The sequence below is a fragment of the Antechinus flavipes genome, chromosome 4, assembly GCF_016432865.1.
Source record: "Antechinus flavipes isolate AdamAnt ecotype Samford, QLD, Australia chromosome 4, AdamAnt_v2, whole genome shotgun sequence".
Classification (NCBI taxonomy): domain Eukaryota; kingdom Metazoa; phylum Chordata; class Mammalia; order Dasyuromorphia; family Dasyuridae; genus Antechinus; species Antechinus flavipes.
In genome coordinates, this window is record NC_067401.1 from 117470234 (window position 1) to 117495406 (window position 25173).

A 25173-nucleotide genomic window follows, 5' to 3' on the forward strand; every position below is an offset into this window, starting at 1 on the left:
AACCCTCTAGAGTCCACGTTGACAAATTCTTGAACAAGCCCTGTGGTTACAGGGAAGCTGGTTTCACTCTGACTCACTCCTGTTCAAACAGTTTACTGGAAATGGAGGGGAGGGGGAATTTTCAGAGAAATCATGTGATGGCCAGACAAACCACAACCAGTAAAGGTTCAGCAAAGTCAAAAACAGGTCCCAGCAACAACTGACACTCATGCCTTCATATGACACTTGATGATTTGCAAATGAGAACTGTTTTATCTCAGAACTTCTACATTATTAACTATTTTCCAAGTTTATGCTTCTTTAAGGAAATAGGGAAATAACAAAGGAAAGCAAGCAAAGCAACAAGTAGGGTAATGAGGGCAAATGCCAAGATATTTTTTGGAGTCAAATTGTGTTCTTTGCATAGATAACTATGAAAAAGCAAATTCTAAAGCACTTAATGAAGAAATAAATAAACTATTTCCTAAATGCTTCACTGAAATTTCTATATTCAAAAATCAAACTCAAATTCTTCAATTATCAGACATCATAAAAATCCATTAGGGTTGGGAATAGGGTGAATATGGCCTGGAGAATAGTTACTGTAATGCAGCAAAAAGAAAATTCAATAGTCTTAGCATGGGGAAGGGGACAGGAGAGGAGAAAGGTAAGCTACTCCTTAATGGCATCACTAGTTACATTTATATTGACAAAATATCACTTGACATTTTAAACTCCTAAAAAGAATTAAAAAAAAAAAATCTTCTTAGATTTAAAGTAGGTGTTTTTTTTTCCCTTTAAGTTGAGTTACAAAACTGCTGAGTTATAAATGACTTTTAAATTTGCAAATATTAAGCTTCAAAATATGTTAAGTAGAAAGTTTTAATTATTTACAATATTAAATCAGAACCTGAATAAAAATCCCTGGAAATAGGATTTAAAATCCAGAATTGTACTACTGTATCATTTTGAATAATGAATTGAGATAGAGATCCATTCTGGATTTATGTTTTCCAAAGTACAGGGAACTAACTTCAAAAATGAAGAAACTTCTTTTCAATGGAGGTTAATATCTTATATAATACAATTTATAGTCTTGTATAATCATCTAAAGTGTTTCCATAGGCCGAAAGGTTAAATAACTTTTTCAAAGTCATACAGCCAGTACATGTCAGAAGGCAGACATGTCTTTATGGCTTCTAGGTCAGATTTGTAACCAGTATTGTTATGCTCACTCTCAATCAACCAAGTGAAAATTTCAATCACTTAATTCCAGGTATTTCTTTACCACATGTCACAACATCTTATATTCTAGAACACTACCACAAAGAGTAAGATACCATAAAGGGAAAAAAAAAAATAACATGGCTTCAAGTAATGAATATTTAAATCAAATTGATGAAAGAGATTACATTTACATTTCAGTTTTGTGATTTACTCAATAGAACAATAAGTATATCAGCAAGAAGTCAACAATTTGTTAATACCACTTTAGAAAATTGTTCTCCTTAGCCAAGTAACTCAGAATGAATTTTTATGATCAAATAGGTTAAAGAATGTATCCTTCAAGGTAAAAATATATAACATTTTTTACTCAATTATCTAAACTTTAAATTTAAAAAGCAAATTCTCCCCACCCTCCCAAAAAAACTTTAAACAACTCAATCCTCCAACCAAACAAAATGACAGGGAAATTGAGCCTCACGTTCAGGAATGTGGCCTTAATTTTTTTGTAGTAAATTATACAAAGTCTTTTATTGTTTATTGAATTCTTTTATCCCTGCATTTTTCTAATGCAGGGTTGATTTTAACAGACTACCTAAAGAGTCCCCAAAGAAGTGTTACATAGTTCAATGCTATATTTTATTTTTTTTATTATAGCTTTTTATTTTCAAGATATATGCATGGGTAATTTTTCAGCATTGACAACTGCAAAACATTTTGCTCTAATTTTTCCCTTCTTTCCCCCTACCACCTCCCCCAGATGGCAGGTAGACTAATACATGTTAAATGTGTTAAAGTATATGTTAAATACAATATATGTATACATGTCCATACAGTTATTTTACTGCACAAGAAGATCGGACTTTGAAATTGTGTACAATTAATCTGTGAAGGAAATAAAAAATGCAGGCAGACAAAAATAGAGAGATTGGGAATGCTATGTCATGGTTCACACTCATTTCCCAGAGTTCTTTTGCTGGGTATAGCTGGTTCTATTCGTTATTGAACAAATGGAACTATTTGGTTCATCTCCTTGTTGAAGAGAGTCACGTCCATCAGAATTGATCATCATATGGTATTTCAATGCTATATTTTGCAGAGTATACCTTTAGCTCCTTTCAAATGATTATAAAACTCATAGATATTTTAATCAATCCTTGTAAATCTTGAGTATTATATCTATATTTAACTGTTCTTGTCATAATTATAATTTTCTAAAAGAATAAGTTTCAAAATTAAAATATTCCTAATGTAATATTTATAATATTAAATTGCTAAGACTGGCCTCAGACACTTAATATTTTCTAGCTGTATGACCCTGGGCAAGACATTTAACCCCAATTGCCTCAGCCAAAAAAAAAAAAAAAAATCTCTAAGACCACTAGATTTGGAGTCTGGAGAGGTAAATTTATATCTTTCATTTATAATGGGTCACCTTCACTTGTGGTTTCCTTATCTGTACAACAAGAAGTTTGGACTAGATGATCTAAGCTTTCTTCAAGTTCTAAATCTATGATAGTATTTTGTTATTATTATTATTATTATTATTACTCCTCATGTAATATACAATTCAATAATTATCTAAAGAATAATTAAAATATTTACCTAGTGGCAAGCATGAAATATCAAAACAGATCTGGACCTCACTTTAAAAATTATGTTAGATTTGCTCAAAATCACTGGTAGCTGCGATGATATTTATTCCTAACAAAGAGATAATTCAAACACAGTAGAAAAAGCCAAACTATATTTTAAAAAATAAAAGAGCTCTACCAAATCAGGTTTCCTATAAGAATCAGACCACAAATAATGTTTTAATAAATTTCTCAAAGAAACAGCAGAAACAAATTCAACCAGAATTCAGAATTGGAATTTAAGTTTATGTTTAGTTTAAAAGCCATTATTACTTTCCCAAACAAAATCAGAGATATCCTTTACCACATGGTAAAGAAATGATAGCAATTTTTTCTCAACTTTTGCTCACTGCTACTGAAGAGGTCCTTACCTTCAAGAATCCAACATATACTTTCTAAAATTACTTATTATATACTCACTCAGATGTAACCAATGACTGGTAGACCATTATTACCTATTAAATAATAAGTAGCAGAATATGTACAAAAGTAATATTGAAGGACTATGCCAAATCATCTGTAAAGTTCTCTGATGTATAGCATATATATACTATACTATGAAACTAAATATACCTAGAGCAAAGTACAGGCTTTTTTTTTTTTTTTTTTTTTTTTTTGGAGGGGGGGAGTGGGTCTAAATGAAAGTACGAGAATCTTCTCCAGCAGTTAAATTTAAAAACTAGTATTGTAGCTATAATGTCCTATAATACTGACAAGTGGTTTATTTGTGTCTTATACACCTACAGAAAGCTAAGTCACTATTTTATATTTTATACAAAGTAGATAGGATATTCTAAGAATATGAATGAATAAAAAAAATTATTAACTACTTATATTCAAAACACTGTATTAAGTGCTGGAGGATATCATTAAAAAAGGAAGAAAATTCCAAATCTCCAGGAACTCAAATTCTAATGGGAGAAGATAACACATATGGAAGATGTCATTAGTAAATTAGATTAAAAAAAAAGTATCATAGTCCTTAAGGTCCTTAGCAGCAAAGCAAACATCTCTTCTTTTATGTCATTTCTGCTGATAAAATAATGTAAGTTTCTGATGCTGAATCTTTGCCCATCCCAAGGACTAATTAGAGAGGCAAGACCTTCTGGGAATTCAGCAGCTGCAAATGAAACACCTGCAGGAGTGGTTGCCAGATTGCACATTCACAATGGATGCTTCCCAATTAAAGGTTGTAGAACTAAGCTGAAGCAATGCTATTCAGTAGTCTCTTAGATTTAGAGACTATCTTCATCAAGTTCTTTTTCTCCTTTTTATTTTTAATTAAAAAATTTTTTTTCTGGTTATATATGTACATTTACTTTTTTAAAAACACATTTCCTTATGAATCATATTGGGATAGAAAAAATGAACAAAAGAGAAAAACCATGAAAGAAAAAGAAAAAAAATCCATTTGTTGATTTACATTCAGTCTCTATATTTCTCTCTGGATGCAGATGGTGTTTTCCATCCAAAGTATATTGGGATTGCTTTGGATCACTGAATTGCCAAGAACCACCAAGTCTTTGCTGTTACTGTATACAATGTATTCCTGGTTTTGCTTGCTTCACTCAGCATCAATTTGTGTAAATTCTTCCAGACTTTTCTAAAATCAGCTTGTTCATTATTTCTTATAGAACAATAATATTCCATTATTTTCATATACCATAATTTATTTAGCCATTCTCCAATTGATTCTCCATCAGGTTCTAAAGGGAGATGGTGATAGTGATGGTAGCTTAACTAGCTCTCCTGTAGGGCACGCTGTTTTATTTAGTAAGGCATGTTTGCATGAGCTATGGGTGATTGTTGACAGAAATGATGTAGATATGAATGATACTCACATTTTAGGGTAAAACATGTAAATCAGGTGTTCAGAAAAGCTTTTTTAAAAAGCAACTAAATACTAGTGTATTTATAGTGCAAAAGATATTTTTATTAAGTACACAAAACCAAATTTCAATTATCTCTAATTTGGGAAAATAGGATTACACAGTTAAAAGAAACTCACATTTTTGATCATTAATACCTTTAACTTTACCACATTAACCTTTCCTAAAAGTTAAACAAAAGACTACTTTTGTTTTAAATTAAAAATAGAAGACAATAGTACTCTTGTAACATTTATTTCACATGAAATATGATAGATAATTCTGGTATCTGCAAATCAGGAAAGATATAGTGGAATTAGAGAAGAGTCAAAGAAGGGCAATCAGAATGATTAAAGTAATGAAAGCTGTGTTATATAAGAACCTACTGAAGAAATCAAAATTCTCTTAAGTGGGAAAGATGAATGTTGGAAGAGAATATGATCAGTCTTAAAAAATAAAAAATGTTATGAATAAGGTGAACAAGGACTCGAAGCTTGAAAGGGCTTTTGGGGAAATAAAAGGAAGTACTTTTAAGAGACAAGCAAATAGTAAACTTAATTTCTTATATGGTCTCAAAGTCAGAAAAGATTTTAGGTATCAAGTCCATGCAAAAAGAATCTTCTTTAAAATTATCCTTACAAATAATCATTTAATCTCTCCTTAAATATTTACAAGGGAAGGAGAACTTTCTCCAAAGTTACCAATGATCTCTTAAATAAAAATCTAATGAATATCCTTTTTCTAAATCCTCATTATTTTTTACCTCTCTGTTGCTTTTGAGATTTTCAATAACCTTCTTTTCCCTAGGTTTTTGTGACAGACTGATATTTCCAGGTTCTCCATTTATCTGTCTAAACATTTTTATCACTTTCCTTGGCTGAACTTTAACCCAGATTCTATCCTCTTATCAACAGTCACTCTAAAAGTGGTGTTTTGGGTCCTCTTTACTCTATATATTTCATTTGCTAATCTCATTAGCTCCCATGGAATCAATTGTCATCTCTATGGAAATGAACCTCAGATCTGTTTGGTCAGCCCTAATATCACCTCTGATCTCATATTTCTGATGAGGCTATTCCACCTTCATAACATCTCTTACACATATATATTCTTTTTTTCCTAGAATGCTATTACCATCTGGACTACTGTAATAGTCTACTAGTTTTCTCTGTGGCTCAACTCTCCTCACTCCAGTCTATCACAAACTTCCCTCCTTCCAATACATCCTCTATTTGACTAAATTGTCAAATTTATCTTATTAAAGCACAAGTCTGCTCCGATCCAATAAACATTCCCCTCTTGGCAATAAACCAGTGATTCTCTATTATCTCCAAGTTATAAAATATAAAATCCTCAATTTGGCTTTTAAAGTCCTTCATAACATGGCCCCTTCCTATCTTTTTAAATCTTTTTATAACTCACTCTGTTCCAAATGCTCAATAGTCAATGACACTGGCCTTACTGTTACTCTTCACACAAGAATTCTATTTCCCAATTGTGTATTTTCAATGGCTACTCCTTATGCTTAGAACATTCTCATTCCTCATCTCTGCCTAGTTATACTAACTTCCTTCAAGTCTCAAGAAATATTTCTCAGTCCTTTTTAATCTTAGTGCCTTCATTATGAAATTATTTCCAATTTTCTCTCTCTTTTTACATATGTGTGTGTGTGTGTTTTTTGCCTTTCTTTGCTTGGCATATAGAAGATACTTAATAAATATTTGTTGATGCTATGTTGGTCATTTTAATTATTATTTTTAATTTAACTTAATAAACAGTTTTAATTATTTTAAAAAATCCTCATAATGAACTTCTGGGCCTTAGAAACAGAAAATTCAAGCCCTGGAGCCATTTTGCTTTTTGGATTCTATATGGAGTAAATTTAACTATTCTTCCATAATCAATAAGTTAACAAGCATTACTGAACACCTATTATAGGTTAAGGACTGTGCTAATTACTAGGGATAAAATGACAAAAATAATTCAATTCCTCAAGGAATTTACATTCTGCAGCTGTGGGGGGGTGGAGGGGGGAGGAGGGGAGAGGGAGTGACAAAGTGTAAGTAAATAAATTTATTCAAGATACTTTTGGTAGAAAAGGCAATATGCCCTGGTGTAGTGATTTGTAGGTATACTAGTGGTGATGGAAGATTAGTAAAGGCTTCATGGGGAAGACAGTGTTTGAATCTTAAAAGATACTAGGGATTACAAGAAGTGGGGGTGAAGAGAACACAAGATATCTGATCCAAATAGGAACCTTCTTTCCCCTCCCCTCCTTTTCTTAGCCTGTTCACAAGTAGAACAAGTGCTATAGGCAGTCCTTTCCCTCAACCTTCCTACAAATGCCTGGTGCCTCCTTCCTTTCCCCCTTCTACATTTTCCCCCATGACTGAACATTAAGTACCTTCCCAACCCAATTTTCATGAGAAAAACCAGAGTTCTCTACTCGACTATGACTCAGCCCCATTTTCTTGTACCAACAGTTGCAGTTTTAAGCTTCCTTTCCCTCTTTCAGCTATGGAGCAGACACTGCTTGGATGAGTAAAGAATTACTAATTACAAGCCTCTCAGGAAAATAAAGACCATTGCCTTGCCACTGAATATTATCATCAGACCTTGCCACTAAGGCTTTTATACATCCAGATACTAACAGGATCTGAGAATGAATGCTAAGACTTTCTAGGCAATGACATCTACATTACTAAAAAACACCTTGGCAGATAGAGATGAGGCAGCAACCTTCTTATCCATCCTGAATCAGTACTAAATCACAGGTGAACTCCCCTGTGTTTTCTCTTCCAATAAGAATGTGAGCCCTGGGAGAAATAGGATCATTCTGATTTTCTAGTTGTATCTGTGTGGCTTAGCATATTTCATGGTGCTTAGTAAATACTTTTTATTTCATTCATTCAGGACATACCTTCAGACATCTGAAGATGGTAATCATGTCTCTTAACAAAGTTGTTTCTAGGTTAAAATATATCCAGGGGAAAAAATGTTTCCATCAAATTATTTCTTATAGGTTTCTGATAACCAAGAACAAGTAAAAGAAGCCGTTAAAAAGAAATACTCTAGATTAAAAGTCAGTCTCCAGTAGGGAAATGGTCAAAATATATGAGCAAACAATTTTCAAAAGAAGAACTGAAAACTAGTAACAACAATATAAAGGAATATACTAAGTCACTAATAATAAAAGAGATGAAAATCACATTCAGAGGTTTCATCTCATACTTAGCAAACTGAAAAAGATGACAAAAGATAGAACAATTAATGAAGGAGGAATTGTGGAAAGATAAATCACTCTAATATGAAGCTGGGAATTGTTACAAATAATTTGCAAAGCATTTTTTGAATCAGTAAGAATTCCAGTACTAGGGTATACTTACCAAGGACAACAATGGGAAAAATAAAGATTTTGAGTATATCTAATATATGTAGGGACACTTTTTGTGGTAGCAAAGAATTGGAAACAAAATAGATGCTGATTAAATTGTGTAATGGCTAAATAAGCTGTCACATGGATGTAATGGAAGAAAAAGCATGGGAAGACTTATATGAACTGATGCAAAACCACAGTACCAGGAAAACTATACAGAATTATTAAAATAATCTAAATGGGAAGAATAACAATAACAAAATGATAGAAGCTGAATGTGTAACATCACAATAACCACAGACATATAAGACTACCTCATCTCATTTCTTTACAGAACTGAACAGATATGGATATAGAATACTGTATATAATATCATTCTCTTTCAATGTCAGTTAGTTTTGCTGAAATATTTTCTTCTTTATTTTCTATTCTTTGATATAAGGGATAGTTATATGAACTGGAGAAGTGAAATGTTGGTAATATAAAAACAAAAGAATAATAAAATTTATTTAAAATTAAAAAAATATAAATCCTCAATTTCTCAATGTTTTACTATTTTGATAGTTCTCTGAATATGGTCTAGTTTAGCAAAAATCAAATAATGAAAAAAACTACGTATAACAATAACCTAAGAAAATTAAAATTCATCCTCTAAAATGGCCAAAGGATATGAACAATTTTCAGATGAAGAAATTAGTCATCTATAATCAAATGAAAAAATATTCTAAATTATTATTGATTAGAGAAATGATGTACCATCTCACACCTCTCAGATTAGTTAAAATGATAGGAAAAGATAGTGATAAATGTTGGAAGGGGTGTGGGAAAAGTGGGACACTAATACATTGTTGGTGGAGTTGTGAACTGATCCAATCATTCTGGAAAGCAATTTGGAACTATGCCCAAAGGGCTATAAAATTCTACATACCCTCTAACCCAGTAGTGCCATTATTGGGTCTTTATCTCAAGAAAACCATAAAAGAGGAAAAAGAACTCACGTGTGCAAAAAAGGTTTTTAGCAGTTCTTTTTGTAGTGGCAAGGAACTGGAAAGTAAATGATTGCCCATTAATTGGGGAATAGTTGAATAAGTTACGATATATGAACGTAATGGGAATGAAAAAAATGATGAACAAGCTGATTTTAGAAAGGCCTGGAAGGATTTATATGAAAGGATGCTAAGCAAGACAAACAGAACTAGGAATATACTGTACACAGTAAGAGCAAGATTGCGCAATGATCAACTACAAAAGACATGGCTCTTCTTGGTGGTTCTGTGATCCAAGGCAATCCCAATATATTTTAGATAGAAAATGCCATCTGCTTCTGAAGAAAGAACTACAAAGACTGATATAAATTAATACATACTATGTTCATGTTTTTCCTTTTTCCTCTGTTTTTTTTTCCTCTCATGATTTTTTTCCTTTTGTTCTGATTTTTCTTACCCAATATGATTCACAAGAAAATGTGTTTTTTAAAAAAATGTTTAAACATATATTGGATTACCTGCTGTCTAGAGGAGGAGGTGGAGGGAAGGGAGAAAAAAAAAACTTTGGAATACAAGGCTTTGTAAGGATGAATGTTGAAAACTGTGCATATATTGAAAATAAAAAATTTTAAATGCATTTTTTAGATTAAAAAAAAAAAAAAGGAGGGGCAACTAGATGGCACAGTGGATAGAGCACAGGTCCTGAAATCAGGAGGACCTGAGTTCCAATCAGATACTTAATATTTCCTAGCTGTGTGATCCTGGCAAGCCCCAATTGCCTCAGGAAAAAAAATGTATAACCATGTATAACCAGAAAAAAAAAGAAAAAAATGATCCTTTCAAAATATTACACTTAGGATTGAATGAAATATCTATTTCATATGTACATATTCATATGTATTTCAAGCCAGAGTTCTTCCATCCTGTCCTTGCATAATTGATGAAAAAACAAAGCAAGCCAGAAATTGAGATGTTTATATTTATCTTCAGCAGCTAGGTGGTGCAGTATCAATAGAATGCCAGTCTGAGTCAGAAAGACTGGTCTTTGTTAATTCAAATCTGGCTTCAGACACTTACTAGTTGTGTGACCCTGGGCTAGTCACTTAACTCTGTTTTCCTTAGTTCCCTCATCTGAAAATTAGCTGAAGGAAATTGCAAGCCACTCCAGTGTCTTTGCCCAAAAAAAAACTCCAAATAGGGTCACAAAGAATCAGACAAGATTAAAAAGACTGAACAATAACAACTGTCTCATAAAACATTAAGAAGCAATGAAGGGGAAAAGAGATTTCCAGAAAGCCTTGGCAAAGATTCAACTAAGCCAGAACATCTCACACAAAGGCCTTTGACTCAGCAAAGGTAGAATGTATGTAGACAAGTAGGTAAATTTCAGAGAAGTAGGAATAGTTAGTGCAATAAGGAAAAACTTCATTAAAAAAAAAGTTCAGACTTATAATCTACCCTTGAAAAACCAAATGCATAAATGCCTTCCATTTTCTACAATTATGATATGCAGCTGGATAGATAATTCCTAAAGCTGGAGTCTATCTTTTATAAATACTGAGAATGGACAACAAATTAGACCAGAATTAAAGTAGGAAAAGGAAAATGAGATGAATTACATTTGGGAAATTTTATTATATTTTTTATTCAAATTGAAACTGAATCTTCCCTCCAAAAACCCTCCTCTCTTTCTAATTTCTTTACTGCTGATGAGGATGACACCATCCTCCTAGTCACCCAGGCTTGTAACCTTGGTAGCATCCTGGATTCCTTGCCCTCTCAATTACCATGTTTAATCTGTTGCCTAGGTCTATTGATTTCACCTTCATAACATCTCTCCCCTGATGCTGCCACATCCTGATGCAGGCCTTCACCATCTTACAACTGGACCACGGTAATAACCTGCTGGTGGGTCGGCCTGCCTCCAATCTCTTTCTCCATTCATCCTCCCCCTCAGCTGTCAAACTGATTTTCTTAAACTGCACGCTCAATTCAATAATTCATCATTTCCTCCTGGGTTCTGTGGCTTCCTTCAAGTCTTAGTTAAAGTCTACTTTCTGCAAAAAACCTTCCTCAGGTCTCCTTAATCTCCGTGTCCTGTCTATGAGACTATCCCCAATTTACATGTGTTTCGTGTGTGTATATCTTGTTTCTGCATAGTTGTTTACATGACATTTCCTCTGTTAGACTGTGAGAGCCTTCCTTTTTCAGTCTGTTTCCTTCTGTGCACAATGAGGATGATAACAGTATTTATCACACAGGATAAATTGTGCAGAAGAAATGAGAAAATATACATGGAGCCATATTAGTGCTAATGACCGTGACATTACCAAAAGAGGTGATGTAATATAACAGAAAGTTGGCCTTTGTATTAGGAATACCCAAGTACAACTTCTGCATGGAACAGAGATACTGCCAAGTCATTTCCCTTCTCCATGTTCTAGAAGGTACTATTGAGTCTCTCATCTATAACAATGTTCCCTATAACAATGAAATAATAAGCCAAACTCTATATTCTATATTATCAAGGAGAGAGTACTGTGTAGAATACATGAAAAGGTGAAAAAGACATCATCAGAAGCTTTATGCCCAGACAAAGAGGTGGCCAAGCTCAAGAGGGAAGAGTATCAGATGGAAACCTCCTTTGATCCAAATGTATATACAAAATGCAAACAACAACAACAACAACTAGAGAGAGAGTCCCCTAGTAGTACTTTGAATGGATCCCTTGTTGAGGATTTTATAGGTGCATATAGAAAATGATGATATAAAATGAAGATAGTGTAGGAGAGGAAGGGGTATTTCCAACTATGTTACTGGAGGAAAGACCAACATGGATGGGATCACAGAACCTTTCAAGTAAAGCTCATTTAGTTTGTTCATCATTACAACTTTTTGAATCTTGATTCTGACAACCAATATACAAGCTACTCTCCCCCACTGCATATGATTTGCAAAAGTGGTAAACAAAACTTTTTTAAACTGAGTTATTTTACTGCTCTCTAACTAGAGAGGATCAGATGATATCTTAGACTGCCTCACTGGAAGTAACATCGGGACACTCTTTTAGAGAGCAGTGTGCTGGTTCTATGGTAAAATGTAGTTGAGATAAAACATAATCCTTGCAGTTAAAAGAAGGGAGAATTGACACAAATTATTAAAATACAAAACAACACATGATAACTGTATCTAACATTATAAAGTTGTTTCCTTTGAGGCAAAAAGTATAAGTATTATTATCCCCCTTTATTGATGAGGAAACTCAAATCACAAGAGAAGTGATTTACCATCATCACACAGCTATGAAGCAGGAAGTATCAGAAATGATATCTGAATCTTGGTTTCTTGACTTCAAATCTAACTTCCTTTCTACAATACCAGATTACCTCTCAATGATAAATCCCTAACAGGGATTCAAATAAAGTGTTATAGGAGGTGTGGTAGGGAGGAGAGAAGACATTATCAACTGTGAGGTAAAAAGGCATTAATTAAGTTTTAAATTATAGGAAAGAATTAAGTGATGATAGGGATGAAGAATATTTTTGACACAGGAAACAGTGGAATCAAATTTAAATGGGAAAAGTACAAGATATATTTGCGAGACGAAATTACTGCAGTTTAAGCTAGAAAAGTAGCAGAACATAAACTTGGAGAGCAAAATGTTCATTTTTTTTCCATTTTATTTTCTTTTTATTTACTAGATATGAGGGAACCATGACAAGTTTTTGAACAAAGGAAAGATATGATCACATCGAAGCAAAGAAAGAACATAGGGAGGTTTCAAACACGGAAAGGGAAGAGAGAGGTTGGAAGCCTGTTAGCAAGAAAGCTGCTATGATATCCCTAGCAAAAATGAGGGCCTCTATTAGGATGAGAGTAATGAAGATGGAAAAGAGGGAACTGATGTGAAAGGTGTCATAGAGGTAGGAATGGTAGGACTTGGTTACTGATTGGATTTAAGAGCTGTGAAAATGAAAGATAAAAGTTTCAAACATCAGAGACTAGATAAAAATAATAGTACTATAACAGAATAGGAGGAAGGGGGAATATATTAAGTTTGATTTGAAATATACTGAGTTTGATATGTCTTGCAGACATATCGAATTTGAGGCACCAGAAGGGCATCTAAGTAGAGATGTAGATATAAAATTCTAGAATGAGGTGAAAGCCAAAGACAGCTATTTGTTAGTAACCTGGACAGAGTTGTTCATTGATGCTATCAGAGAAACCAAATTTTCTAAGGGAGAGACTAGAAAAGAAAAATAGAAAAGGGAAAAACCTGAAGAAACTAATCAATTTAAGAGTTGAGAAGAGTTTAAGAAGCTAAAGAAAATAGCAAAAGAATAATCAGACAGTCAGGAAAGAATAAAGTGGGCTATCTTGGAAGCCAAAAGAAAGAAAATACACAGTAAAAAAGGGTGGTCAATGATGCCACAGAAGAGTGAAACAGATAACTGAATTTGACACAGGGAGATTCACTTATTAGAAACAAAGAAATTACCTTTCAGATCTTTGTATACAGGAAGCATTTTGATCAAAAAAATAGGAAAGAGGGAATCCTAAGAGATAAAAACGGCAATTTTGAATATATAAAATGTAAAAGTTCTTGCAACAAAAAGTTATGTAGCTAATTTTTTAAAGGGAAAAAAAGATATCCTGGAAAACTATTTAGGAATGAAAGGTCTGATAAGATTCTCATTTCTTCTAAGACAGGGGTCCACAAACTTTTTAAATAGGGGGCCAGTTCACTGTCCCTTAAGACTGTTGGAGGGCCGGACTATAGTAAAAACAAAAACTTTGTTTTGTGGGCCTTTAAATAAAGAAACTTCATAGCCCTCGGTGAAGGGGATAATTGTCCTCAGCTCTGCATCTGGCCCATGGGCTGTAGTTTGAGGACCCCTGTTCTAAGATAGATAGAAGGAACTTATTCAAATTTATTTAAAAAAAAAAAAAAGACTTACATGCTGAGACCTTTTGTCAATCAATAAATATTTATGAAGTGCTTATATGTCAGACACTATGCTAACCATTGGGATTCTGGGATTATAACAATTCCTATTCTTAAGCTACTTGCATTTTAATGGGGGAAACAACACATAAACAATTATGCATAATAAGCTATACACAGGATATATGGGAAGTAATCAACAGAGTAGGCACTAGAATTAAAGGAAATCTAGAAAGGCCTCCTGGAGAAGGTGGAATTTCAGGTGGTACTTAGAGAAAGTCAGGAGATGGAGATAAGGAGAGAAAGTATTCCAGGCATTGGGGGGGGGGGGGGGGGGGGGGGAGAGGGGATGGGTAGGGAAAATACCTAGAAATATGGAAAATGGGATATCTTGTTTGAGAAACAGGAAGTTAGTGTCACTAGATTATGAAATGTCGGGGGTGGGGGTGGGGCGGGGAAGAGAGGAGGATTTCGAAGGGGTTGCTGCATGGATAGGACAGAGTGCCACTTGTAGGTATAGGAAGACTAAAGTGGTAGGTATGTGTGCATGTAGATGGGGGTAAATTATAAATAACATTGAATGCCACAGTGTTACAGGCCAGAACTCTAAAACAAGGATTCTTACAAGGTGTTAAGTCAGTGGAATTGATAAAGACAATGGTTATCTAGTTTAGCGCTGTGCTTAATAGTTCTCTAAGTTCAGTATGATTGATTTAATCTTACAACAAATAATGGTTTCCTAGTGGTATAATGATTGGATTATCTACTCAGCATAGAGCATATAAGCTAGAAGGTAAAGACAGATTCATTCTATCGTCCACCTTTGTGGTGGCTGGAGGCTGAAGCACAAACCCTTGGACTCAGACTCTCACACTACCATGGTGGCCTATCCTCCTGCATTTTCTGAAGCCACTGAAACCAAGACCCCTCTAAAGGCCACCAGAAAGCTAGCTGAGCACCAGGCGAACAAGACAATAAAGACTTTTGGACTTTAACACCTCCTTACTCTTGTGGTGATTAATCTGCTGAAAGGAAAGCTGGCCCAAGACCTTCAGAAAACCAAACAAGAACATTACACCACAGGATTTTATATCTGACAGGGTACCACTCAAATGTACTTAGGAGAAAAGGATGCAGCACTATGATCAGATTGTGATTTAGGAAGATCACTCTGACAATTGAATGGAAAATGGATTGATGTGGGGAGAGAATCTGATGCAGGATAACCCACAGGCAGGCTACTGCAACAATCAAGGTGAAAAGTGATGAGATCTGCATTTAACTGAAAAGTAAAGTGACTTGCTCAAGACATATAGAATCAATACATAAGTGAGGTGGGACCTGAAATCCAGGTTTTTCCTGACTCTAAGGCTAGCTCTTTATCCATGATGCCTTTCTCCTAGGATTGTTGAGAAGACCAGGTAAGACAAATGCAGGTAGACATAATGTTTTGTCAGTTATAATGTTCAATGAAGATGACTGGTATGATTTCATAAAAAACTGATGGGCAAATACAAAGAATACCTGATTTTAACAAAGCAAAAAAAGTATATGAACTGCTCAACAGTATCAGGGAACTTAACTGCTTGTGCAAGAACTAATATCAGACCTCTTCCCTACTCACAATAGTTTGTTCCTAAATTTTCCTCCCCTTTGCTTCAGCAAGAACATTTTGAAAGCAAATATTTTCTTCTATTAGAAAATATAAGTACCCTTGGTTTAATTCCAACCAGTACCCTTTTGGATTCTGTTTGACTGAAAAGGATGTCATTTATGTTATAAACAGTTTCATGGAATTCTGATTACATTTTGTTAAAGTTATTTTTCTATATCATATCCTCTATGCTAGAATGGAAGCTGCATAAAAACATAAAACAATCTTTTATCTAAACTTAAAAAAAATATATGCCTTACTACCTAGCACAAAGTTGCACATGATATATATATATATAATATCTGTTGAACCAAATCCTGAATTTTTCAAGGAATGGTTAATATATTTAGATTACCTCTAGCTTTTTCTCAATTCTCTTGCTACCTTTTTCTGTAATCATTTCTTTGCTTATTAACACTGCCATCACATTCATGAATACCGAGATAGAGGAAGGGACAACATGTTCCAGAATGTTTTACACAAATAGTAAAACATTCATTGTTAGTACAACATTCAGAACACTGAGATAGAGGCAGAAACAAAAAGTCTGTGTTCTGTTCTAAAAGCCTCGGTCATCATGATCTGGTTGGCCTAATTTAAAAACTTATATTTTTTTCCCAGTTTTTGTCTTAGTCTATTTCCAAATAGTACAGAATTGTTCTGGGACAGAGATTTGAACAAATCATAAGTCTTGGCAAACCTTCACTAATTTGATATATTCAAGGAAAAGACAATTGAAATCAGCAAAGTTACAGAAAGTACACATGTACATAGAAATATGTGTGCATGGACACACTCTCTCTCTTTCTCTCTCTTAGTCTCATGAACCTAGGAAAAAATTTTTCATGACATTGAATCCAACTCTCTTACTTTGTAGATAAACAGCCTGAGGCCAAGTGAGTTAAGTGAATTGCTCACAGTCACCCAGCAATAAGTATCTGAGACAGATTTGAACCCATCTCTCCCTGACTCCCAAGTCTAGCTCTCTATCCATAATGCCTCTCATTTTTAAGATCTGCAAAACAGTTCTTGAATATTTTTACATGTGAATGCATTTTTAAAGGAAATAAATACAGACTGACTGTTTTCAAGTACATTTAGCAACTGTTACAAATGTTGTTAAACAGATCTCTTAGTCAAATTCATTAATGAATATTTTAAAATAGTGAATGTTTATGAGTAACTAGATGGTGAAGTGGCGAGCTGTTTAGGTATAGTGAGATGCGTCAACAATTTTTTTTTAAAGGTTCCTTTGAAAATGTAAGGACAGACTTTCCCAGAATAATATTTAGTCTGTAATTAATTTGCTTAGAAAAGACCATTTTCCCCAGATGGCTCAAAAATAAACTCGAGCTCAGTCAATGTAACAAAAATTAACCAAGCACTTACTATATACTAGGTGATGTTTAAGTGCTGGGAATACAAAGACAAAAAGAAAAGCTCTTATCCTTAAGAATCTTAAATTCTATTAGATAAGACAAAAGACCCAAGCAACAAATCTAAATTTAGTTCAAAAAGTCTGATCATATACACTTGCAATTTCAAACATCAAATGAAGCACTTGTACTCTTCTTAAAATCAGCTTTGTTATATTATCCTATGGGACAATCTAGGACAACAAACCATCCTGTCCTTGCTTTGGCATACTGAAATTGAGCATAGGACTAACGAGGAGATCTGGGTTTGCTTCCTGACACTATTTTTGACTCTGATTTTTAAAAAATAAATTCACAAACTCCACTATTGATAATTAGAATCTGATTCTTTTCATTTATTGAAGACTAACCTTACTCCCTTTTATTTCTCTATTCCAAGAGCAAGATCCTTGTTAAGTTTCAAGTGTATAATAGTCCCTCCTGAGACACATTTCCTTCTTTTTCTTTAGTAACTTTTTTTTTCAGAACTATTGTTGATAGCTTCACTTTCATTAACCTTTTGAGATAATTAGATTTTTTTTAATTTTCTTTTTTTAAGTGTTCTTACTTGTGCAGAATCTGCATGTTCCAGCATCTCTTCAAATTCCTGATACTCCTCATCATCAGGTTCAGCACCTGACAATCGAGCTGCCCTGGCCATGAAATAAGGGGGTAGCTCTCCAATGGCTGTGCCAGCTCCCTAGGGAAAAAAGAACACAACACATACATACACAAAAAATATGAAATCTTGCTCTTTATAGAATAGATAAAATTATATTTAAAGCACACCAATAACAGAATTTCTCTGACTAAAAACACCAACCAGTAGACAACCTATAAGTAAAGCTAACTAGTATAACAAGTCCTAGACAGGGCAGTAGAACATATATAAAATGTTGAGGTTGACAACATTATCTCTTTTACAATAATGAACTTTGTAAAAACTGAACTTTACACCTATACCTATATACTTTGTGGTTATGGTAGCATTCATTCATACATGTACTTAATATTCAGTCATGAAAATTCCTCAGACAATACTGTTGGTTAAATATTTTCTAGGAAGCTTCCTCCTCTTTTTGATACTCTTTAAACTCTCCTGCTCTTTGATATGGTTTAAAAACTGTTGACAAATTGTGCTCAGGAAGCTCAAGGAATCTGAACATTATAATGGACAATCCTTTTCACCAGAGGAAAAATGTTTATTTCCTGAGGGCACTGAATGAATCATGATCCTGTCTTCAATTTTTCAAGTAATCAAAAAAAAAAAAAAAACAAACCCACAATGCAAATTTACATGAAGGTACAAAACAATAAAACAACAAGTTCAATTTGAATCCTTAAAAACAAGGTGTCCTAAAAGTTTTGGTGCAGTTTAAATTGAGTAGTTTCTTCTTAAGCTATTTATGGCAATTCTTGAGCTATAATTAATTTTGTTTTGTTATTATTATTTGTTACTATTAATATTGCTTTGTTTGAATGTTATGCTTAAAAATCTGGTTTTATGTGTACAAATGCCTACATATACCACTTGCACCCTCCCTTGTATAATCAATCATGCCATCATATTCCAACCCATTCCTATGTGTATCCATAAGTTAAATAAGACCTTTGAACAAAAACATGTTACTGTGCAAAAAAGATAAGCTAATACTTTGAGGGGAAGGTAGAAAGGAAAAAGAGGAGAAATCGGTGAAATATACTAAAGACAATATAGGAACAAGGAAAAACAAATCATTTTGCCCGATAAAACTAGGGCCAAAGTTAACTGCCACATTTTGCGTAAGAAAAAAAAAGATAAAAGTTGTAGGAGTAAACTAAATGTGAACTTCTCTTGAAACTTGCTAAGTCACATATTTAACAGATCTGGAATTAAGTTCTATGATTCACTGTAGGCTAACTGTCATTTCCTTAATGTAAGAAAGAAAGCATTAAATAGATTCTAGCAGCTGTTTACTGTCTTTCAAATCTGAATAACCATATTTATTGTTAGATTTCATTTTGCTCGTGTTCTCCTATGGCAGCAAGGAAAAAGAATGGCTGCTACTAATCAGCATTCTTTTTATATGCAAATAAATAAAAAGGAAGTTAGTCATCCAGGCACCAATCTGAGAACACAATGTATCCAAAGCATAGAAGATTTTATTTAGTCCACTGTCTCAGTTCGGGATGTGCTAGCTCTCATTACTGTATAATTCAAGCAACAGATTTTGGTTGTTTTATTTTTGTAATTTTATTTTTTGCAAAAATACAAAAAGATTTTTTTAAAGTATGGTTCAAATGAGAGGTAACAGGCTGAGGGGGAAAAAAAAACTTCAGTGCCAAGGTATGTGATAGAGAGACAATTGCAGTTAAACTTACAAGCTATAGTCTTAAAACCAAAAAAATCACAGTCAATTTATTATACGATTTGCAGTTAGTCTCCTTTGGTAAAACTTTATCCAGAGAAACTTAAGTTTAAAAGACATAACACCCATTCATGGAATTTAAAAGGGTTATTATATTTTATATTATATGTACATATATATAATATGTATGTCATATGTAATATTAATATTAACATAACAAAATTAAATATTTTATATTACTAACAAAACTTCCTACTCCTGAAGCACACTTAGGAGTCAGCCAAATCATTCTTCTGACCATCTGGCAGAACCAGGATCTACCTGCTGTCCTGTTGCCTGACCTCTTCCATACTGGTCAAGTATGGGTACATATCATTTTAATGTACTTTACAGTTGCTTACAAATTGAAGGCTGGTGGCAATACTGTGTTTAGCAAATCTACTGGAACCATTTTTTCCAACAGCATGTGTTTACATTGTATCTTTATGTCACATTTTGATAATTCTTGCAGTGTTTCAAATCTTTTCATTATTATTATATCAATTATTGTAATCTGTGACCACTGATCTGACTGTTCCACTGACAGGTCTTTCCTCTCTCCTGTCTTCAGGCCTCCCTATTTTCTGAGCCACTAGGCCAATTTAATAACTCTACAATGGCCTTTAACTATTCAAATGAAAGGAAAAGTCAATTGATTTGACAAATTTTTTTATTGTCTCATTTTAAGAAGTTGTCAGTCACTCCAACTTTCAGCAACGATTACCCTTATCAATCAGTCAGCAGCCATCAACACTGAGGCAAGATCCTCTATCAGCAAAAACATTATGACTTGCTGAAAGCTCAGATAATGGTTACCTTTTTTTTTTTTTTGCAATAAAATATTTTTAAATTAAGGTATGGACAATTTTTTTTGGACATAATGCTTTTGTACACTTAATAGCCTATGGCATGATATAAACATAACTTTAATACTAAACTGGGAAACTGAAAAATTAATGTGACAAGCTTTATTGCAATTTTTGCTTTACTGTGGTAGTCTGGGATCCAAAACTAAAGACTTTCCTGCTTATCCCCTACACATCAAAACGTACATACCCAGAAGAAATTAATGTGCTCAATAATGAACTGGGCCTTAAGTCAAAGCAAATCTGACTTAATGATTAGAGAAGGAGTACTTCAATCACATCTCACTTCTTAAATCTATGCCTTTCTCTCCACTCACCACAATTGCACTAATTTAGGTGCTCTTCACCTCTTATGTAGATTATTACAAGAGTCTTCTAACTGGCCTCACAGTATCCAGTCTATCCACTGTCCAATTCATCCTAGTATAATAGGTATCTGGTGCATGCACAGAGTGCATAGGATAGTATCTCTCAACATGTAATGACAGATAAGGACACTGCAACAGAAAGACTATGGAACATGTGGAGCCATTCTATAAGAAGTTCCAGTTGGTTAAGCATGTGGTAAAGAAGAGAAGGATCTTTGACTGGCAATGGAGAGATATTAATCACTTCCTTTTTATCTCATTCAATCTTTTGGCTACATTTGTGAACTCCTTAGCTCATGGCATACTATGAAAGACTCTGACATAAAGGAAAGAGCCTTGGGACCTTCTTCCCTTTTGGGACCATATGGCCTATGAGCATGTTGGTGGGCTCAAACTCTGACATAAGGGAAAAAAGCCTTGGGACCTTCTTCCCTTCTGGGACCATATGGCCTATGATCATATTGGTGGGCTCAATACTATATAGAATCTGAGTTAAATTTTGCATCTACTTCATCCTAGAGACCAAGGGAGAATAAGACTTTAAAGTATTGGAGGGAAGGGGGAGGTTAAATAGGATATTTGTTATTGCTCTATCTTTGAAGTAAATATGTTTAAAAAATAAAAGTTAAGTAGCTAAATGGAACTGGAGTACTAACAGATAGATAGAAGGAAAATGTGTAATGTTTTGGAGACTCAAACTGATGGCAGAGAAGAGATATACTCCACAAACCCCTCAGAGTAAAAATAAGCTGTAGCATGTCTAGCTCTGGGAGTACAAGTTAACAATACATTCCAAAAAGCTGCCAAGTTGATACACCTAAATCATAGGTATGACTATGTCACTTCACTTCTCAAGAAGCCCCAGCAGTTCCCAATTGCCTATAGGATCAAATTAAAACTCCTGTTTCACTTCTAAAGCTCTTCACAATTCAACTCTAGACTATCTTTCCTAGACTTATCATTTTTCTTTATGTATCTTTCTGGTTCACTGAAAGGACTCTTCTTGCTGTTCTCCATTTCAGCAGCCCCCTGCATTATAGAATACCTAGCAAACCTCAAGAGTCAGTCCTCAAAACACTTCCTACAGAAAGCCTGTTCAGATTTCTACAAACTGTTGTAGCATGACTCTGTCTATCTACCTATCATTTAACTTTATATATAAATATATATGTTTCCCTCCACCTCTCAGAGAATGAAATGTCCTAAAGGGCAGAGATGATTTTGTTTTGTCTTTGTAATGCTTGCTAAATGAAGAAACCCATGTTCCAAGCTCTTTAACAGAACTTGGCTATCCCTGTTACTATACTATTATACTTACAGTAGTTATTCTATCTTCTTCCTGCAAAAGTTCAAAAAAAGACTCATCTTAAAAACTGAAAAAGCATTTTCTAAGCATTTTCTAAGCATTTTCGAAATCTGAGAGGGAATGTGAGATGTGGGCAGGCAGAAAGAATAAAGCAATGTAAAGAACTCTAGAATCAGGAGTATAGGGTTCAAAGCCTGGCTTTGTCAGTTATTAGTGGTATGACCTTGGGGAAATCTCTGTGTGTATGTGTGTGTTTTTTTAAAACACATAAACAAAAAACCAAACCTGTTTTTCCTTTTCTTATAATGTTAGTTTTTTTCCCTGTTATAGCCAATACCAGAATTCAGTGTTTTCCAGCAGTATGGGAAAATGTACTGTTATTTTTGGGAAGGGGGAACAGTAGTAATTTTTCATTCTCATAACCTCCCAGGGAGATAGGAACATGAGAAGTTTTTATCAGACACATTTCTGGGAAATCAAAAGTTGAGTCACATGAACCTCTAACTTCCCTATACCATATTTGCGAAAGACTTTTGATAATTAGCACTATGGCCAATAGCTACCAAGGATTCTTTTTTTAGTAACTCTTTAATCAATCAAAATGCATTTGATTGCGTATAACAATCAATCAAAAAGCATTTATTGCTTTGGTCAAGCAATATGCTATGTGATGGACAAAGAAAACTCTACCCCTACCTATTGTAACAGATAGGGTTGTTAAAAAGTCTTGTTATTAGAGACAAGTGGTCCTCTGAAATTCATACATTAAATTTATCTTTGGGACCCAAAGTCAATGAATTTCTAGTACTTCTTTTCTGGAACAGATGGACTTAAAATGCTTTAAGTAGTTTATCTATAGAGCATGAAATAGGCCCCAAGATTAGAATTACAAGAAAGTTAACTATCCATTTTGTAACAAGAAGACTTTTTCAACTTTGAAAACCTAAGCAACTTTTAAGAATCTAATGACGTCAGAGAGGAAACTTGGAAGGGTGGTACCAAAATGTAGAAATATCAGAAAAAGAAAGGAATCTGAATGGTACTTAGAAAGAAGTAAAGAAGTATTGAAAATTTTTGAGCAAAGGAATGCTTTGCTCATACCTCATCAAATTTGCACATGACAAAGAGCTGGGAGTAATAATTTAACACACTAGAGAACAAAGTCAGGATCTAAAAAGATCTAGACAGGCTGGGACACCTCTGCTTTAGGAAGTTCTCTGTGATTATAAATTGAAGACAAGTAACAACCTGCATTGTTAAGTTTCTTTAGCTATGAATTCCCTCTATCGATGAAATCACAGGTCTGGGAAAGCCTTTCCTAGTCTTTAATCTTATCAATTAGTAAACTGTGCAGAAAACCCCCTCATATAACTGTGTTTTTATCCCCAAAGTCAGAATGAGTAGGAGACACAAGCTTTGCTTTCCCTTCTATCCCTTCTTTGACCCTTTATTTAGTTAAAGCTATGATTTCGCAGTCCTCTCCCACGCAGAGCAAAAGTTTGTAAGATTTTTTTTTTTTTTTGAGATTGTTCTTGTGACTTCATGAGTAATACTTCTGAAACAAATATAGAGAGCTTTATTTTATTTCAAACTGAAACAAAAGTAGCAAACTAGCTTGGTTAGTTTTAGATTACAATAAATAGATATCTTACCCACATACAGGCTTCAAGCCTAACTTTTGAGATGATGGTCCATAAAGAAATAGATCCTTCAATACCCTCTTCATCTGGACAAATAATCTGATCAGGATACGGTGGCTCTGGGAAATTAACTGAGTTGCATTCATAAGCAGCTAGTGTAACTGAAGCTATATGTGGACCCTGCAAAAAAAAAAAAAAAAAAAATTAAAGCATGAAACAAAGTAAGATGAATTTAAATATACCACAACACCAATGACTTTCTAGGGCTACTTTTGTACTTTCTTAGGTGTTACACTTTTAGGTGTTACAGTTTAATCCACTGAAGCGTCAAGCAACAGCTGATTGCTTTGCTCCTTCCATCATGGAGATGGAAAATCAGTTTTTTATCCTTTATCTTCTGAATTGATTAAAAAAAAAATCAAGAACTGCACATTATGGAATTATGGACACCTGAACCTGATTCTTCTCTCCTAACTAGCTCAATTATTTTTCTGCAAATCTTAGTTAAAACTAAATGGAAAGAAAAAATCATCACTGATTCTATTTCTCAGTATAATACAATTCAAAACTATCATATTTTAAATCAAAGAATTGAAATTTTTACCTCTATTATATACTAGACTCATAAACACAGTATATCAGTGTAATACAACAAACACATGAAGAAACTTCTGTGTCAAATAGACTGTTTGGGCAAATTTGTTTCCCTTTCTGTGTTTCAGTGCCATTCTATACAAAATAGGAATATAAGTAAGGACCCCTTCATTAAAAACCTAACACAGAATGGGTAGTAGAAGTTAGCCTAAGAAGACTTCAGTTCTAATCCTGATTCTGACATTAACTAGTTCTATGACACTGAGCAAGTAAATTATAAATTACATGTGAAACAGAAGAGAGGTGATTTCTATTCTCAGCATGTTCAAGGACTTTTAAAGTAATTTTATGCAAGTTATTTAAATAATTCAACTGCAGAAATGTATATATGGTACATAAACAAGTCACTAAAACATTGTGTAATATATGCTAATTTACTTGTTCCTCATTTATAGTAGTCACATATTTTAGGCAATCTTTAGATATATCTTCATATAGAAATTATGAGATTTTGTAACTATATTTGAAAAGATCATTTCCCCTAATTCTACAAGTTTAATTATACTCTTATAAATGAAAATGGGTTAAAATTATTGGCAAATAAAATTAAGTGGCAATCAAATTCAAAGTAGAAAACTTGCTCATACAAAAATCTAATTTATTTATGTGCTGTTACAACATTTTACATATTACTTTGAATATTAATTTTAAATGCATACCAAAAACAAATGAATTTTTCAGCTAAAATCTGTATATGTAAATTAAGAAAAATTGAGAGTTTTATATTATTAATAATTGAAACATATGAAGGGTTTTTTTTTTTGTGGAAATATCTCAAAAAATTCTTCCTGTGATTTTTCATAAATGAATCAATCTCTGAGAAGAGTAAGTGGTCTCTGTGTAAAAGAAAATCTCTGATCACAGAGTG

At 33.6% G+C, this 25173-nt stretch overlaps 1 protein-coding gene across 3 annotated transcripts in view; it reads right to left on the reverse strand.

Moving 5' to 3' along the window:
- The window catches only part of VMP1 (vacuole membrane protein 1), a 133075-nt gene that overhangs the window by 50578 nt on the left and 57324 nt on the right, over positions 1 to 25173 (reverse strand). For 2 of the 3 annotated variants that reach the window (XM_051994133.1, XM_051994132.1), the window contains exons 6-8: positions 23664 to 23831; positions 22024 to 22044; positions 17653 to 17784 (exon numbers count right to left, since the gene is read on the reverse strand). In XM_051994133.1, coding sequence (XP_051850093.1) covers positions 17653 to 17784; positions 22024 to 22044; positions 23664 to 23831 — 321 coding nt within the window. The remainder of the gene's footprint in view (positions 1 to 17652; positions 17785 to 22023; positions 22045 to 23663; positions 23832 to 25173) is intronic. The other variant, XM_051994134.1, reaches the window with a different exon arrangement.